The sequence below is a fragment of the Siphateles boraxobius genome, unplaced genomic scaffold (genome assembly GCF_051911475.1).
Source record: "Siphateles boraxobius isolate OS27281-9 unplaced genomic scaffold, OSU_SipBor_1 135, whole genome shotgun sequence".
NCBI lineage: Eukaryota > Metazoa > Chordata > Actinopteri > Cypriniformes > Leuciscidae > Siphateles > Siphateles boraxobius.
In genome coordinates this window covers 207501-227637 of record NW_027508739.1, presented here as the reverse complement: position 1 = coordinate 227637, position 20137 = coordinate 207501, and the positions used below count along the sequence as shown (strand labels likewise).

Sequence of the window (20137 nt, the reverse complement as noted above, 5' to 3'; positions counted from 1 at the left end):
AAACAAACAAACACAATCACATTCATACTTACACACAAACAAACACAATCACATACATACTGACACACACACACACACACACACACACACACACACAGCCCCTATGCATCAATGTACAGTAGATTTCAGATGCTTACACAAACGTGTGGAGATATACATTGTAATTTAGATACATTTAATATTCTGTATATTTACACTGGATATATCAGAGTCAATAGTTGTCATACAGCAAGAGTATATTCTATAAACTGAATGTGGAGCATCATGTGATAATTTGAGTTTGATTTTTGAGTTTTGTTGAGCAAATCAGAGCACTTTTTGAGACATCATTCCTCTGACACTCACGAGGAGACGTGAGATTTCTGGGCTCTTTTTCTCAGCGTTTGTCATTGAATCTGTAGAAGCGTTTGAGATGTTATAGTGATTCCATGTGTGGATTTGTATGTGATGTGATTCCTCTGGACTCCTGCGGCGCATGTGAATGGGGTTTAAAGCAAACACATGTCTCCATCACCTAAAGTGCCCAGATAATGCCAACACGTGGGCACCTGACTGCCTGGCACACACTGGAAACAGGTGCTCGGACCATCTGCTGTTTAGCAGAAACAATGCCCTCGTCACGGGAGTCTAAAACTGCTCTCGCCTCTGAACAATAGGCACCGGTCAGCGATCCACAGCGGGCCAATGAAGTGGGCAGATACACTCGACTCCAGGGAGCTTTTTATTATTTAGGACAATATCATGGCAGATTAATAGAGGAAATGAGTGTGTATTTATGTGCTGTGATTACGCTTTCTCACTGTTATGACAGGAAGATAACAGATATTTGCTAACCGTTTTATTCAAAGGTGCTAATCAAATCACGGCCAAATAAAAAAAGGGAATTTAATAACCGTCATTATTAGGATGCCAGTCCATATCAGTCACTAGTCCATATTTAGTGCACTTTAATTTAGGTTGTTTACGGTTGTGTTGTCAGAATTACATTTTTAATCAAAATAAAATACAAAATAAGTATTAAAATATTTCTAAAATGTGCAACTAATTTTTAACTATTATTATTAAAGTATATTTTAAAAACACAAAATTATTTTCTTCGTATTTAGTTTTTGTGTATAATTAACTTTTTATTAGCCTATTGTTTTAAATTCTGATCAAATTTATTATAAAAAAAAATAATAGTTTACAAACAAAACAAAAAGATATGCTTCACATTTGTTTGTTTTTGTGGGCAGTTTAATTATAATTAACTTTCAACTCTCTTATTTTAATAATAAAAAAGTGTCTGTGTATAATTTTATTTAATCATACATTTTATCTGAATTTATTAATATATATATGATAAAATTAATGATTAAAAAATAATACTTTAAAACCAAAAAAAATCAAAACCAATTCTTCATATTTGTTTTGTTTTTGTGGGAGGTTTTATTATCATGAACTTTTTATTCTCTTTTATTATTACATATTAATATACATTTGATGTATAATAAATATATATATATAAAATACTTTATAAATACTTTATATAGTACTCTCTCTCTCTCTCTCTCTCTCTCTATGTATATGTATATATATATATATATATATAAATTGTCTACTCCATTTGCTCTTAGTGATCAAATTCCCTCCTGATCACGAACGAATGACTGATTTCGGGTTCAGCCAAGGACTTTGAGTGTACCGTTGGATCCCGCAGCGTTTGGCCGCTGAGATTTACCGGATTCTGGCTCGATCGTCCATCACGGGCGTTACCCTGATGCATTCTGGGAGCCTTGAGCCCCGACTCGGAGAGCGTCTGTCTCTTTAGGAGGGTATAGGTGTGAAAGAGTCAGCTTGCAAGGTCCCACAATCCCCTGGTGCGGATAGCCCATGCTTCAGTGTTGTTCTTGCTATGAACATGAGAATCACTCCACAGGCTAAGCATTTTAAATTTGAATATTACATTACTTATTTAAGTGCCGCCCGGGCTGTGTGCTCTCTTTCTGTTTGAAACTGAGAATGTTTTACATACTGATCTCCAAAGAGAGAGGCCGTTATTAAGTATGCATGTGTCTGAAATACATGCTCGTTGTTTTTGTTTTTTCAGCCTTATCTTGAGAAGAACAACTTTTATCATGCTCACAATATTTAAATGAGATGATCTCACTGTAGTCGAACCCCTTCGTTTGCTCTGTTGCATCATGGAGAAACAATTAAAACCATCATTTCACATGTTTAGCTGTTTTTTATTTTCATGTCATAAAAACTGGGTGGAAAACATCAGTAATTTGATAATCAGATATTGCCAGATGGAGCGATTTAATTAGGATTAAAAATGCATAGGAAAGAACAATACCTCATTAGTTTCTCCTATAGACACCAATGAGATTAAATAGAGAATAAGTGCAAAGTCTTTAATCAAACGTCAGAAATCTCAAAATGAACATTTCTGATCTGAAATTAACTTTGTAACAGGATTGTCAGGATGACAATGACATTAAAAAATCTGATCACAGAGTTTGTTTATATGTATAAAAATATAGACACTGAAAAAAGCAATAAGTAAAAGTTACTAGTAAGTTTTTGCACAAATATTTTTTAAGAAAAATTCTCATATGGAATTAAGTAAACTCTACTTAAATAGGTTAAGTGAAAGTAACAAAGAAATGAAGTTATTTTAACTTGGCTAGTATAAGGTTGAGTAATATCTATTTAGTTAAAATTTTCTTTGCAATACATTTCACTTTAACAATATAACATCAAATTAAACCACACACTTTCAAATAATATGCTTTACTTGGAAACTTTTAAGTAATTAATACAAAAGATATATCTACATTTCAAGTAAAGATTTACGTGAACGCAGAGAACTCAATACTTGGTAGACAATACACAATGACGGTGACATTTGATGGATCGTTTTTGTGTTTGAATGTGTTATTTTGAGTAGAAAACTAACTCAAAATGTCACAAAATGGCAAGTTACTCATCCTAACAACAAAAGTAATGAAAAAACAGTGTAAATACAGCTAGAAAACAGTGAAAAATGTATTATTCAAGGCCCAGTGCACGATGGGAACCCCAATATTTTTTTAATTCTAACTTTTCTGTAGTATTTACTTCACCGCAAAATCATTTTATCAGTGTAGAAGCAGCAAACAGACACATACGTCTTGCTCAATACTTTTGTACACTAATAAATTATTGTTGAACTTAAAAAGTAAGTTACCTGGTTGTTCATTTGAAATAAAAAATTTGAGTCAATACTATGAAGGACATTGATTTAATAAATGGAAACTCACATTTTTATGTTATCTGATCCACATTCATTATCTAAGTTGATTTGACAAAAGAAAAAAAGTTGCGATAACAAATCATGAAAATATATTTTTTTTACAGTGTACGCACTTCTCATTACGAGTTTGGGAAGATGATTGGCACATGTTGTGCTTTCAAACGCTTGTATCATTTCCATTCGCCATATCACGATTCTGGTTTTATTCTGATTAGTTCGAGTTAGCAAACATTCGCTGGAGAACCGTGAACCTTCAAGATCATTTCCAGGCGTTTGCTGAAAATCCCCTTACTGTATTCACTCAGCAGATCTTCTTTAAACCGGTTTGTTTGTCCCTGTCAAGCACCTTGACAGCAGTCTGAAAACATTATAGACACACTGATCAGATGATTCAATGTTTGACACGAGTCCCTCGTTCATGGGTTTCATAGTTATGAAAGTTTGCCATAACTAATATTTGTGAGGTTTGGCGCTGGGCTCAGAGAGGCATTAGAGCGTGAGCTCGTCTGAGGTGTGATGGGAAAAACGCCAAACTCTCTAACACAAACCAGACCGCTCTCAATCTACGGCTGCCCTTTCATTTCCCCTCTTTTCCATCCCTCCATCAAGGAAACGTCAGCGCTGTAGTTAAGGATCATTTTTCTTGTTTTATTCCTCGGCCACATTTCTCTCGAGACTTTCTGATGATTCCCAGACGTTGGGGACGTGAGTTTTGTTAAAAAGTCCCACTCAATTTCGACCTCATGCACTGTAAAAAAATATATATTTTGTTTAAACTTAAAAAAAGTGTCTTTTAGATGCCTTAAAATATGAAGTTGTACTGTGAATTTTTTTTTTTTTTTACAGTGCATCAACAGAAGATGAGCTTTAAGGGTTAAAAAAAATGTTTTAAATGTTTCAAAATGAAGAAAATAAGCCTTAAATATTATTATTATAATTTTAGAGTTAATTTTACAAAATTATTATTCTGTTATCTTTCTTAAATACTTTTTTTTACTATGAAATATTTCTAGTTATGTTTCTTACTTGCTTTTGTTTTTTCTATGTATATTAAGTAATAAAAATAACAATAACAAATATTAGTATTGTAATTTTACAATTGTAATGTAACTTTTTATTTTTTTACAGTAAAATGTATTACATTAATCGTATTTTTTATTAAGTACATTTATATTTTTATTTAGTAATAATAATAATAATTAGTACTGTGATTTTATAGTTGTAATGTAAAACATTATTTATGAATTAATTAATGTATAAACATACTATTATTTATTTTACTGTGTAATATTTCTAGTAATATTTCTTTAGTTTTGTGCTTATTTAGTAATAATAATAATAATATCATAAATACTATCATTGTAATTGCACAGTCGTAATGTTCATTTATATTATTATATTTTACATTATTTTTCTTAAATATACATTTTTACTGTGAAATATTTCTAGTAAAATTTCTCATTTTTATATGATTCATACTATAGTATACACTTACACAGTTACATTTACATAAACATACTACACAATTAAACTATTACAGTAATTATTAGAATTAGTATTATTTTATTTTATTATATTATATTGATAGATCATTTTGACCAAATTGCGCAACCCTACAAACAAGCACAGCAAACCTGCAATTTATTAAATCACATTTTAAATCATAATCACAATATTGTATCAGAGAAATCGCAATTAATTTTTTTCCCCAAATCATTTTGCACTACAGAAGAGGAGTTTCTGACCGTTTCTGTGCAGAGAAACAGTGATTATCTGTGATTCTCTTTGCTGTTAAGGGTCTCTTTAAAAGCGGTGTTTGTCTCTCCAGGCCTCCGGGGTTATCGGGCAGCCCGGTGATCTCCGACATCTCTCTGATCCGACTGTCTCCAGGGGGCGCCGGCGAGTCCTTCCTCCCTCCTCACTCATACGTGTCTCCACACATGGAGCATTACCTGCGCTCGGCACACGCCAGTCCCACCCTGTCCATGATCTCAGCGGCCCGAGGACTGAGCCCTGCTGACGGTGAGGGGCGCCTCAAACTCAAACACATGCACTTGTATTTAACATGCATTTAAATGCATAAGTAAACGGTGGAATTATCAATTTTTCATGTGCAATTTCATTTATTTATTTCTGCTGTCAGAGCAGTAAAGGTTTAGGGTCAGCTGAGAAATTAATTCGTGTATTAAAATGATCAAAAGTGACAGTAAAGATATTTATAATGCTACTATTTCTAATAAATACTGTTCTTTTGAACTTTTCTATTCATCCTTAAAAAACTAAGATTTTAAGCTGTTTTCAACGCTGATAGTTATCAAAGCATCAAATCATCATATTATACTGATTTCTGAAGGATCATGTGACACTGAATACTGGAGTAATGATGCTGAAAATTCAGCTTTGATCACAGGAATATATTACATTTAACAATATATTCACATAGAAAGCAGATATTTTAAATTTAAATAATATATCAAATTTGTCCCTGTATTTTTGATCAAATAAACGCATCCTCTGTGAGCATAAGAGACTTTTTTCAAAAACAACCCCAAAATTTTGAATAGTATCACAAAATAAATCTATACAGTGCAACACGAAGCCCAAGAGGGCTTATTTTGCGATAGCGACCGCCTGACTGTACATTATCTCTTTTTTAATAATTTATATAATAATTTTAGTTAGTTACTCCCCAATTCTGGCTGCTGATCAACACAAACAGTCAGCAATCTTACTTCACATGGCAGGTTTAGTGTAGTTAGTCTGAAATTTGCGTTATTTGAGCCTCAACACAGGGTTTGTAAATTCAGCATTTCAAAACTTCACTTTATATTATTACACACCAACCTCAGACATGATTGTGAGCGGCATTTTTGAATGCTGCTCACAATCCTGTCTGAGGTATGTGTGTATATTTGGGTTTGGGCACATGCAAATTGTCAAACATGTGAAAGTTTCCCCATCCTGCGATTTGCCCTTCGGGGGACGTTCTGGAAATTAATACGAGAAAAACGACAAGGCAGAATTCCCCGATGTTGGGCCGAACCCGACGACAGACCTCTTTCTTCAGAGCTGAATTACAATTACAGGTCGCGGCGAGCCGATCGAGTGACATATAAATCACGGTTCACAGTCTGTCAGCAGTAATGTGTTTGCACCTTTAAACTTAAATAAGCAGCACGCAGGAGATCCCAACAGCGATAAAGGCATAAAAGAGCGCAGAGAAAGAGAAATGGGGCTATTTGAGCCGAAGCGAGTGTGGATGGGTAGATGTGGCCTTGAATGGTTTCCAGACACATCTGACCAGTTTCAGCCCAGCACACAGACCTCAGCGCTCAAACACAGGCCTGACGTTAGTGTTGGCTCGTGTTTTAAGGCCGTATTTATTTTTCAAGTTGGAATATATAGACATTAAAGGCTTTGGAATAGAATCCAAGACTCTTTTTGATTGCTTTCATTGGCAGATATTTATTTCTATATTAAAGGAGAGACAGATACACATATTTTTGGATTTTTTGGTCATGTTTTAATGAGGGATTGTTTTGTTGTCTGTTTAATCACAATTCATAATACAGTCAAGCTTGCAACGCATTGATCAGCATTCACGTCTGCGTTTCCACACCATATTTCTGTCCTAATCTATTCTTGAACCAAACGACTTCAGCATTAAACATGTTAAACTCACTCTCTGATTGTTACTGACACTTTTAAAAGAAGTTTACTAGGTGCAGATGTCAACTCTCCTCTTACTGTAGTTCCCTCAACCTCTCTTCTGTAAAGCTAGTAAAGCTTTACTTATAATGTTAGTTAAGGTTTATTGCATCTTAATTTTCCACCGTATATATTACATACATTTATATGTAAGTTGAATTCTGTTCTGATTGGCTAACCACTATACGTCAGTAGTATTGCTATAGAGTGCAACGGTCGGGCTCTGGAAGTAAAAAGTCCATTCATTTTCTCCATAGGAAAACGTATGAACCTTTAAAGACAGCTTTACTGAGGGTGTTAATCGATGGCATTTGCTTCTGTTGAAGCCGCCAGCCCACAAACCTGTCGGCTCTCAAAATATATATATATTTATATTGCATATTTTGCAATAAACATATATAAAAAAAAAATTTATATATATAATCGACATTTTTAAATGAGTATTTGTATATTTCGCCAGTGTTTTTATTTTGATTATGCTGTTCACAATGCTTCATGGGATTGTAGTTCTATCCCTCACTAAAGGCTGATTTATACTTCTGCGTCGGACCTACGCCGGAGCCTCTACGCTGTAGACTACGCTTTGGTTTTAATTTATACTTCTGCGTCGTTGTCCGCGTTGACGCACGCAGAGGGAGCATGTGAAACCCGAGGGAGCGGTTTGAGCAGACCAATCAAAGCGCTTGCGTCCGCGTAGAATTGACGCGTTGTTACATTTTCGGAGAGGTGCACGTCAGGGTACGCCGGAGGGTACGCGCGCTACGACCAGCCTACGACGTAGCTACGGCGTAAGTTCGACGCAGAAGTATAAATTGGGCTTAAAGCTGTTAAGTCTTTATCGTTTTGTATTTTTGTCTGATTTTTAAAACCTTTTTTGCTTTAAATCAAAGTTTGTAGTGTTGTGATTCACCTTGTAGCTGATTGGCTTCATTCATGGCTTATAATGCTTTAACAAAGACGGTTTTTTGAAATCCCTATCGAAAAAATTGGAAAAAATACTTCCGGAACCAAAACCGCTGAAAAAAGGGGCGGGCACTAATGCACTCTATTGTTAATTAAAGCAATTAAAAACCATTTTTGTTAATGTAAATGAAGCTGAAAATATAAATATTAGATGAAAAGTGTATGTAAACGAAAATTTGAAATGTTGTCTTAGCAACTAACTCAAATCTAATGTGTTTATATTGAGGTTCTAAAATTACTAAATCTAAAAAGCTAAAAAAATAAATATTTTTAAAAACATGCAAAATTACAAAAACTGTCAAATTAAAACTGAAAATATAAAAATAAAAGCAAATTCAACATAATTCACACTGTTTTTTCATCATGATGAAATACAAATGTGGGCAGGTCATATGCTAATGAGCTCATAGATAATCGTGAAGATTTGTTTCAATAAAACCCTGTTTCCGTGAATATATGACTCTTTTAACTCTCTCTTCTCTCTGGCAGTGGCTCACGAGCACCTGAAGGAACGAGGGTTGTTCGGTCTGCCCCCCCCACCCCCCGGCACCACCCCGGCCGACTATTACCACCTGATGACGGGCCACAGGAACCCGTACGGAGAGTTACTGATGCAGGGAGCCGGGGCGGCTCATCTGCCCGAATACTTCACCCCGGTCGACGGTGAGTTACAGTCATATCTGTTTAACTGTGTTAAGAATTCAAACATAATATTTGTTTCACATTTAAATCCAGGGTAATACTTATGTGTGGCTTCAAAGGACTTTATAAACACCCATTTCTCTTCGATTCTTACACCAGCAGACAGTAAAATAAATAAACTCCCTCATGTTCAGCATCCGCTCGCGACAGACACTCTAAACACTGGCGGGAAGCTTCACACTGGTGATGTTTATGTTCTTTCTCCATTCTGTCATCCAGCGCTTCCTAAGTCAGGACAATGAAGCGATCCAAATGATCCAAAACTGCTCGTTTAGTAAAATTAGCTGTGAAGTCCATGATAGTGAAGCTAATGAAAGTTAAGATAAAGATAAACTGAGTTTGACACCTTAATTAACCAAGTGATGAGCAACAGGGCATTTAGTTGATTGCACTGACTGCGCTCCGCCCACTGTAGCATCTCATTGGTCCAAAATCTGGCTCCTCATTATTTATACATTAAACAACAGATATGTTCTGAATGTATGTTATTATGCCGTGTCATGCAGCAGTTTCATGTTCAGTGTGGGTGGACTGATCCCTTAACACCTGTTTACTTAGGGCTTTTGAAAAAAACATTTGTCAAGCTATCATAATTATTGATTTATTGCTTTTGGAATTTCTGTGTATCTGAATCAGAGCAACTGAACCATCACATTATTAACAGGTGGATTATGTTTCGTTTATTTGACTTTCTCATCTGTATTTACTGTAACACATTTGTGCTGTTCTCCGAATCAGTCAGAGGAAAAATACCATGACGAGACTAATGTGAGTAATACTCCAGAGAGAGACGAGGTGTTATTTCAAACAAACACATGGTGATATACAGTAGGCCTCTTCCTCTCTATAGAGCAAACATTTGCTCTTGCGTCTCCTTCAAACAATCAGAGTTGAAAAACAAACACTCTCCGTTCGCTCTGCCTCTTTAGCATGCCGTATCGGGTGTGTGTGTGTGTGTGCACAGATCTCGGGCTTTGCTAAAGCAACACGAATGAATAGCTCATTTAGCTGAGCTAACTCCGTCTGGCTTTGATCTGTGTCCCGTCCGGAGCCGCTGATGCTTCCCGACAGCTTTTACGCAGATGTGTTTGGATGCTGACAGTGGAGCGTGTCCCACGCTTTGACGGGAAACAGCATGAGTCAGTTACAAAGACAGATAGAAAGAGAATGAGAGATATGATCATTCAAGCAAAGCCAGTTAGAAAGTTGTAAAGTCATTTTCTTTGGCTATATGCCGTTTAGTCACGATTAACCCAAAGTACCCAGAGGTACAGTAACTCTATAAGCAATGGACCAGCCAGAGTTACTGTAACAATCAAAAATGTTGCAGTTAGTAGCAATCTATAACTCAGTTCAGATGTTATGGGAAGAAGGAGGCAGGAACCGGCGAACATTTAAACAATTTAATAACAAAATAAAACAAATACAAAAGTAAAAAGTACATTTTAAAAGTAAAAGCCAGCAGCCCCTCTTAGACGAGGGGCTTTTATTATGCATTTATTATGCTGTCTCATAATAAAACATAAACAACACAACATAAATCCAGGCCTGGCCTCTCTCGTCCTTCACCGTCGTTGCTCCTCCTTTTAAGCTTCCACTCCTCCATGATACCCCCACATAATCATTAACTCAAAACATATTGGAAAAGTAGAGAAAATTACCACAATTCCCAACATTCAGCATAAAGTCATATGGATGTTGTGTGTAGACTTTTTTTGGGGGTAAATTTGGGTGCAAATGTTATCGCAGGTACAGTTTTGAGGTTTTTTTGTTATAGCGCCACCTATTGGTGGAAAATGCTGAAATTTGGTGTGTTATCTCGGATTGTCCTGGTGTACATGTGTACCAAATTTTGTGAAGTTCTGACATTGTCACATCCAATAAGCCATATTTGTTCATATGAATTTAGCTACATGCAAACACAAACAGTGCATGATATGGTGCATGGCATCAAAACATAATTTTATGACATAATTTTAAGCTCTGTCCTCCGTCCTCAAAAGTGAAGCCGTAAGATCATGGCGTCTTTGTAAGGCCATTAAGACCATGCAAATTTCACCACAGAACGGGTTTAAATCTGCAGACGTACACAGGCCCAACGTCTGCTTTCAGTCATAGATCAGGAGCTCCAAAAGATTCCTGTAAAACATTGACGTTGTAAGTTTTAGGTTTGTTTTTCTTTGTCTTTTGTACTGTATGTTTAGCATCAGTTCTCTCTGGATTTGGGTCCTGAGGCGGCTCTTAGCACTAAAGATGTGTTAGGAGCTCCAACGAACGCCTGAACATGACAGCAAACCATTAGCTCATGCTAAGAGTAATGACCCTCACTGCAACAAAGCTGAGGGATTATTTATTAGCGCTGTGGTCTGTAGGGAACAAGTCCACGGCACACACACACACACACACACAAATAAATGATTTGTGTAATTCTGCTTGTGTTGGCGCTGCTCGTGATGAAATCATTATGGACGTCCGGTTGCCAGAGTTTCTGGACACACACACACAGACACACACACACACACACACACACACACACACACACAGAGGGTCTAATGTTTAGCACCTGTTGAGTTAGCTGCAGTTGTCTCAGTAACTCTCCACTGAAATATTAAACTGCTCAGAGCGTCTTTGCTCTGCAACATACTCTACACAAGTTATCACTACCTTAATGATAAAGCATCCGGTTTAATGGCGCAGACATATTAAATTTAAATCTTTTGAATCCCTGTTGATGTTACCAAGACAATCATGAGCCATTGACGCACAAACATACACTTATTATTCACACACACTTCTTTTTGAGCCAGAATCAGTTCTGTAAATTACCCACATTAAACAAAGTCAAGTCTGCAATCGTTTGATTGTTATCTGGGTAATTACGGTAATTTATTGGGAAGGATTAATTATCCCAAATCAAATCAAAATGAGGTCACGCTGAGTTTGAGATGGGACGATTAAGACTATACTGGTTTATTTTTTCACTACTCCTATTCGGCCTTTAACACAATAAATCACTTTAAACTCATTTTCAGAATACTTTGAATTGATTTTTCTTCTTTGTATTTTTTTTACATACAATATTAGCAAAACATAAGTAGCTGTAGAAACACTATTTTAAAATAAAATAAAATATTTTATTTTTAAATTATATTGTATTATATTTATATATTTTTATATATATTTATTTTTTATATTTTTAATTATTTTGAAATATTTTGAATCTTTAAAATAATATTTTATTTAAAGTAATATTTAAAATATTTTTATACATTTAAAATATTGAACAAAAATAAGAAATAAATATTTTAATATAAAATATAAATATTATATTATATAATATATTTTAAATATAATTTATTAATAATAATAATGTTTAAATATTTTTTTACAAATACTTTAAATATTACTTTATTTTATTGGTACTTTCTTTTTGATCAATTAGACAATCGTGCGTTAATGAACTTAAAGATCATTTTAAGAGCAAAAATTGGACCACTGTGCAAAAAATAGTCATTTGCAAAGATTCAGAGGGAAACGGATATTATTCCAAGATTGATGCCAATTTTTTTTTTTTTTTGCATAAAGTTTGTTGTGACTTCTTCAAAATCTTTGAAATACTGGAGTGAAGCAGGTTTCCCAGTGAAGTCACGTTATCCAAGTACAGTATATTCTGTTTTCCACGGCCAGAAATCAATCTTGAGCACTTATTGATGGGGTTCGGCTCTATCCTGCGGAGGCGTGTGTCGCAGAGGGTGTGTGAGAGCATCGATCATGCAGTTGTACTCCACACTCACACACACACACACGCACGCACGCTTGTGAGGTTCCTAAAATAGCTCAGCAGTGAACGAAACTGGAAATGACACACTGAGATTCTCCTGAGCGAGAGAAAGAGAATCTGAAGTATTGATCACTTGAACTGGTGTTTTGCTGGTGTCATGCTGGGAGTATCAGCTGAAATGACTGGACAGTTTCTATGCTATTCAGAATTATGGATTTTAATCTGATGGATAAAAAAACAAACATTATAATTATAAAAAAAATTGCATTGATGAATTGCCCAATAAACATTTATTAAGAAAGTAACATTCATTTTACTACAAATTACAGAATTTTACACTGTCCATCTCTCCGCTCTCAGATGCTTGTATCAAAACTACAGACCATTTTCCTTTGTTATAAGCCGTTTAGTTCCAATTAACCCAAAGTACCCAAGTGTACAGAAACTTTATAAGCATTGGAGCATCAAAAATATTGCAATTAGCAGGAATTATTAGCTCCAAACAGATGTGGAACAGCTGGCAACTTTCGGCATAAAGCCATATGGGTGTTTTTGAGGTACATTTTGGGGTAAACTTCATCACAGTTACAGTTTTAAGATTCTTTTAAGTTATAGCGCCAACTATTGGTGGAAATTGCTCAAATTTGGTGTGTGCACTCAAACTGCCCTGGTGTACATGTGTGGCAAATTTTGTGCATTTCTTCATATCTTTAAAAGCATATTTTGTTAAATAAAGATTTGGAATAATTTGCATTGATGAATTGCGCAATAACCTTGTTTAAAGAGTACAGGTTTGATTGCGTGCTTTAACGTGTTTGCATGTTCCACAGTGTCACGGTTTCCCAGCCCTCGTCTGACGCCCAGGTTGAGTCGAAAGCGAGCGTTATCCATCTCTCCGCTCTCGGACGCCAGCATCGACCTGCAGACCATGATCCGAACATCACCCAACTCTCTGGTGGCCTACATCAACAACTCCCGCTCCAGTTCGGCCGCCAGCAGCTCCTATGGACACCTGTCTGTCGGTGGAATCAGGTACTAACTGGATTTAAGCTATCAGTGGCTACGCTTACATGCAAACAAATAATCCGTTAGTAATCGGATTGGCGGCTCAATCGGACTGAAGAACCTTCATGTAAACACCTTAATCGATACGATTGAGCTCGATCTGAATGAAATCGGATTGATTTCATTCAGGGGTGGATTATTCCTTTTCTAATCCATCGAGAGAACATGTAAACACTTGATTGGATTGAATACCGAAACTGAAAAGACTGCGCGTGTGCAATGACTTTGAAATAGCGTAATGAAGTATGACGCGCGGCGCGATCTGACAATGATATGCTCATTGTCTCCAAATTATGACCAGAAAAGGATAAATATTAAGTCTGCTGCTTAAAACAAATAAAGAACCGGAGTAGGAGAATAGTTAGTATGCGCAAACTGAAGGAAACTCTGTATATTCGTGCAGTGTGCGCAAGCCAAAAATTCTATTCCGATTTGAAGCTTGTGACATATAAACACGCACATCAACCCGATCACGTTTAGCGTTCATGTAAACAACTACGTTCGGATTCATCAATTGAAACAAAAGTTGTGCATGTAAGCGTAGCCAGTTGTTTTTGGATTTCCTTCTGTTCATTTGTTCAGTTTCCCACCACTCCTTGTTTCATGATCACGTCTTCATTTGGTTGAGCTGTGTGTGGTTAATCAGTCTCGTTAGCTACGCTTGTTTTCCATGTATAGAAGCCCTCAATTTCTGTTAAAGCTTTCATTATGGGTATGTGGTGTGTTTCTCCTTGTTGTTTCGCCTGTTTATTATTTGGATTGTTGTTTTAATTAGCAACCATCGAAAATTACCATGGAAAATACCAAATGAGTCAGGTCAAAAATCGAAATCCCGCACACTATAAACACTTGCAAACGAGTATAATTTGTTTTATTAGCAACGTTTCGGTCTCATTCGATCTCAACGTTGATAATAAAATTTTGATACTCGTTTGCAAGTATTGATAGTGTGTTGGATTTCCTCTTTTTTTTCGATGTCTCCTGAATGCGCTTTAATACAGCCACATCTCGTGACAGTCAAAGACGATACAGCACATGCCCATCTCTTCCTCTTCTGTTCCAGCCCTTCGTTCCCGTTCCCTCACTCCATCAATCCGGTGGCGTATCAGCAGCTGTTGTCCCAGCAGCGAAGCCTCAGTGCGTTCGGACACACTCCACCGCTCATACAGTCGTCACCCGCGTTCTCCAGCAGAATCCCACTGAGCCTCTCCAGCCTGCCCACACACACCACCAGTGACATCGACGCGAAGGTAACACACCTCATCACTGACACACTGTTTTAGCAGTCTCGTTTTATTTTGTTTATTAGAATGCTTTTTATCAATATTAAAGTATAAAAAGTGCTATACAAATTATTATTATCATATTATTGTATTTGATTGGCACCATTTATATATATATTTATATATTTAAATAATAATAATACATTAAAAACTAATATTTTATTATAAGATTATTTATTATTACTATTAATAAAAAATAATGATTATTATTATTGCTGTTGTTATTAAAACTGTATGGCACCTTTTATGCATAATTTATTTTTGCTATACAAATAATAATAATAATAATAATAGTACTGCGTAAAATATTTTATTGTAATATTATTTATAGTACTAGTGCTACTGATAATAGCAATTATTAGTATTAATATTGTTATTATTTGTACAAGCGCCTTTTACATGTACAAATAATTTATCTATAAATTGTGCCATACAATAATATTAATAATAATAATAATACATTATTTTACAATCAATTGTTATATATTATTTATAAATTTTACATTTATAGAACTTTTATTTATAGAACTATTATTATTATTATTATTATTATTATTATAGCACATTTTATTTATAAGATTTATCAATAAATGGTTCAATACAATTAATAATAATAATTTCACAATAAACTATGACTATTTATCGTTATAATATATTTATAATAATATTTAGTATTAGTAGTTGTAGTATCTGTATAGAACATGCATAAAAAGAATATATGTATTATGGTGGTATACAAACAACAATAATAACATAAAAGATGCATTAATGAAATGAATTCATGAAATTATTATATTTTATTGTAGTGTTGTTATAACCATAATAATAATAAACTATTAGTATTCTTGTAATTTGGAATTAATTCATCAATAATGATTTCATTGTACATTTTATTAAAAAAATAAATGAAAAGAGCCTGATTATGATTATTAGAGCAGACAGCTGAAGCTACACACACATTAGCAGTTTCTCTGTGGTTGCACTGCTGTCACATTCAGGCAAGCAGAAACACACAGCAGTTCCAGACCGCACATGGACTCTGTCAGCACTTTTGGTGGAGGAGAGTGTGTGCTAAACGCTGTGTTCACATGTCACATGCACTCACTCGCCTACTGTCTCGATGCTGACTTCTTTTCTTTCTTCCCTCTTTCTTTAGAACACAAATGGAGACTCTGCAGTCAGCAGCACGGTAAACCCCCTAAACCACAAGAGGTCAAAGGTCAAGACAGAGTTGGACGGGCCGCGACCTGTGTCGCCGTGCTCTCCGGTAAGGGACCACAACCTAGTGTGCTCACTTCTAAGTCAAAATCTTAAATGAAATGCAACCTCATTAGTAAGCGATCTGAAGCTCTCTACACGTACTACGGCTTGTAGTCCTCAAGTGAAGGTACACACACTAATATTGTGTAGATTTGACACAATAAAATAGAAAATAGATTTTATTATATTAAAATATAATATAAATATTAAAAAATATATATATTTTAAATAATCACTGCAACTTTAGTATTATATTATATTCTAGTATTAATGTAAAATAGAATTTATTATATCAGTGTGCTAATATTAATATAAATAAATCAATATAATAAATATATTGTTATATAAATACATTCATTTATTTTTATTATTATTATAATTATTGTATGTCATGGCTTATACATGATTATTTTTTATGTATAAAAATTGCTGTACAAACAATAATACTATAATAATAATATTTTTATATAATTTTATATTATTATTATTATATATTGTATTACATTAATTTATTAATATAAATATTATTATTATTATTATTATCATTATATTTGTATGGCACCTTTTATACATAATTTATTTTCAATAAAGTGAATATTAATATAAAATACACGTATTATTTAAAATATAATATTAATATTATAAAATATATTTTATATTAATATTACATTTGATTTCATCTGATGTTTGTTTACAGAGTATTTTAGTATAAAATTGTTTTAAAAATGGTTATAAAAAGTAAATAATTAATATAAACTTTAATGTAATTTATTATAGCTAACTACTTTTGTTCTATCAATATTTTTCATTATATAAAATGTATTTAAAATCAGCATCTCATGACTCCATATTAGATTTCCTTTCTAAGGCCGAAGCAATGCATTCTGGGATTGCTTTCTCTGTGAAACACACACATCGGTCTTGAGATCATCTATGCTGCCGCTCACAAGGTTATGAAACAGATCTTGACGGAGAACGCAAAGAAACAACAGACGGTGAATGGCCCGTTCGTCCTGTTATGCTGAAAAAACTGTGGATTTTTCTCTCTGAAATGCTTTGTACTGATCAATGACAGGCCATGAGGCCCTCGGGAGCCCCGCGGTCCCCTGACCCGCTTCTTCACACGCACCGCGCGAGAAAAACTCCAGCTGATAAGAGCTTTACACGCGTTGGCTCGCTCACTCGCCGCGCCGTGTAAACTGTGCCAGAGCACTTCATTTTAATGAAATATTGGCTGGCCGTTATTGTCACCTGAGAGTTTTTTCTCTCTCTCTTTCTCCTGCGCGCTGCTCATCTTTTGACAAATCTGCGGCTGCTCTTGGCGGTGAGGCAGGTTGGCTCTTGATGCATGGGGAATAAGGCGGCTGCCGTCGTCTTGGGGCCAGCAGAATTGATGAAGATAGCTCACAGGGCAGAGATAAACATGCTGCAGTCAGCAAGCTGTGTGTGTGTGTGTGTGTATGTGTGTGTGAGAGCGTCTCCGCTACCCACAGCAGAGCACGGTCCGATCGCTCTTAACACCACACACGCGTCCCTACAAGCGCACAATTAATGTTTCGTCTTCATACTACCGTTATGTGCCTGAGTAAATAATATATCAGCGTTGAGGGAGTGCTGTTATAGAGCACAAAAGCATTTGTCTGTTCAATGGGCCAATGTTCAGACATTCATGTTTGGTTTAATACAGGTGTAATGCCAATGTCAAATTGACGTGAAATAGTGTTAATGTTAATAGCTGATGTTGATATTTTGTTGAGTTTAAGTCGTGGTATTAAAGGGTTAGGTCACCCTAAAATAAAAATTATTTTATTAATTACTCACCCTCATGTCATTTTTGTTTGTCTTCAGAAGACAGATGAAGATCTTTGTAATGAAATCTGAGAGATTTCTGTCTCTCCATTGACAGTCTACGCAACTACCACTTTAAAGCTTCAAAAAGTTCATAGAGAGATTGTAAAACTAATCCATTTGAATTGAGGGGTTTGGACTTAATATTCTGTAGAGACTCGATGAATGATGAACGAGATATGATGAACAGATTGAATCTAGGTTTTTATTCACATTTAAACATTAATGAGTGGATATAAACAGAAGCTCAACTGAACCTGCTTAACGCGTTAGAAAAAACCTTGCAGAAGCTCAAACGTGATGCGTAACTTGAGAACGAACCTCATTGGTTCTTGCAGAAGCTCAAACGTGATGCGTAACACGAGAATGAACCTCATTGGTTCTTGCAGAAGCTCAAACGTGATGCGTAACACGAGAATGAACCTCATTGGTTCTTGCAGAAGCTCAAACGTGATGCGTAACACGAGAATGAACCTCATTGGTTCTTTCAGAAGCTCAAACATGATGTGTAACTTGAGAATAAACCTCATTGGTTCTTTCAGAAGCTCAAACGTGATGCGTAACACGAGAATGAACCTCATTGGTTCTTTCAGAAGCTCAAACGTGATGCGTAACACGAGAATGAACCTCATTGGTTCTTTCAGAAGCTCAAACGTGATGCGTAACACGAGAACGAACCTCATTGGTTCTTGCAGAAGCTCAAACGTGATGCGTAACTTGAGAACCAACCTCATTGGTTCTTGCAGAAGCTCAAACGTGATGCGTAACACGAGAATGAACCTCATTGGTTCTTTCAGAAGCTCAAACGTGATGCGTAACACGAGAATGAACCTCATTGGTTCTTGCAGAAGCTCAAACATGATGTGTAACTTGAGAATAAACCTCATTGGTTCTTTCAGAAGCTCAAACGTGATGCGTAACACGAGAATGAACCTCATTGGTTCTTTCAGAAGCTCAAACGTGATGCGTAACACGAGAATGAACCTCATTGGTTCTTTCAGAAGCTCAAACGTGATGCGTAACACGAGAACGAACCTCATTGGTTCTTGCAGAAGCTCAAACGTGATGCGTAACTTGAGAACCAACCTCATTGGTTCTTGCAGAAGCTCAAACATGATGCGTAACACGAGAATGAACCTCATTGGTTCTTTCAGAAGCTCAAACATGATGTGTAACTTGAGAATAAACCTCATTGGTTCTTTCAGAAGCTCAAACGTGATGCGTAACACGAGAATGAACCTCATTGGTTCTTTCAGAAGCTCAAACGTGATGCGTAACACGAGAATGAACCTCATTGGTTCTTGCAGAAGCTCAAACGTGATGCGTAACACGAGAATGAACCTCATTGGTTCTTTCAGAAGCTCAAACGTGATGCGTAACACGAGAATGAACCTCATTGGTTCTTGCAGAAGCTCAAACGTGATGCGTAACACGAGAATGAACCTCATTGGTTCTTTCAGAAGCTCAAACATGATGTGTAACTTGAGAATAAACCTCATTGGTTCTTTCAGAAGCTCAAACGTGATGCGTAACACGAGAATGAACCTCATTGGTTCTTTCAGAAGCTCAAACGTGATGCGTAACACGAGAATGAACCTCATTGGTTCTTTCAGAAGCTCAAACGTGCTGCGTAGCACGAGAATGAACCTCATTGGTTCTTTCAGAAGCTCAAACGTGATGCGTAACACAAGAATGAACCTCATTGGTTCTTTCAGAAGCTCAAACGTGATGCGTAACACGAGAATGAACCTCATTGGTTCTTTCAGAAGCTCAAACGTGATGCGTAACACAAGAATGAACCTCATTGGTTCTTTCAGAAGCTCAAACGTGATGCGTAACACGAGAATGAACCTCATTGGTTCTTTCAGAAGCTCAAACGTGCTGCGTAACACGAGAATGAACCTCATTGGTTCTTTCAGAAGCTCAAACGTGATGCGTAACACAAGAATGAACCTCATTGGTTCTTTCAGAAGCTCAAACCTGCTGCGTAACACGAGAATGAACCTCATTGGTTCTTTCAGAAGCTCAAACGTGATGCGTAACACAAGAATGAACCTCATTGGTTCTTTCAGAAGCTCAAACGTGATGCGTAACACGAGAATGAACCTCATTGGTTTTTGCGGAAGAAAAAAAATATAAAACAAGCTAACTGCCCAAGTTTTGTCTGTTGATAACTCTATATATTAACTTCATATTTAGTGAACAACTTTACACTCACATTCCTGCTGTTGTTGTTCTGAATAGTACAAC

The 20137-nt window shown here is 35.8% G+C and overlaps 1 protein-coding gene across 2 annotated transcripts in view; it reads left to right on the top strand.

The window, feature by feature from the left end:
• gli2b (GLI family zinc finger 2b) overlaps window positions 1-20137 on the top strand; it is a 97965-nt gene that overhangs the window by 63642 nt on the left and 14186 nt on the right. For both annotated transcript variants that reach the window (XM_077229800.1, XM_077229802.1), the window contains 5 exons: window positions 5106-5299; window positions 8438-8611; window positions 13262-13463; window positions 14560-14746; window positions 15936-16046. In XM_077229800.1, coding sequence (XP_077085915.1) covers window positions 5106-5299; window positions 8438-8611; window positions 13262-13463; window positions 14560-14746; window positions 15936-16046 — 868 coding nt within the window. The remainder of the gene's footprint in view (window positions 1-5105; window positions 5300-8437; window positions 8612-13261; window positions 13464-14559; window positions 14747-15935; window positions 16047-20137) is intronic.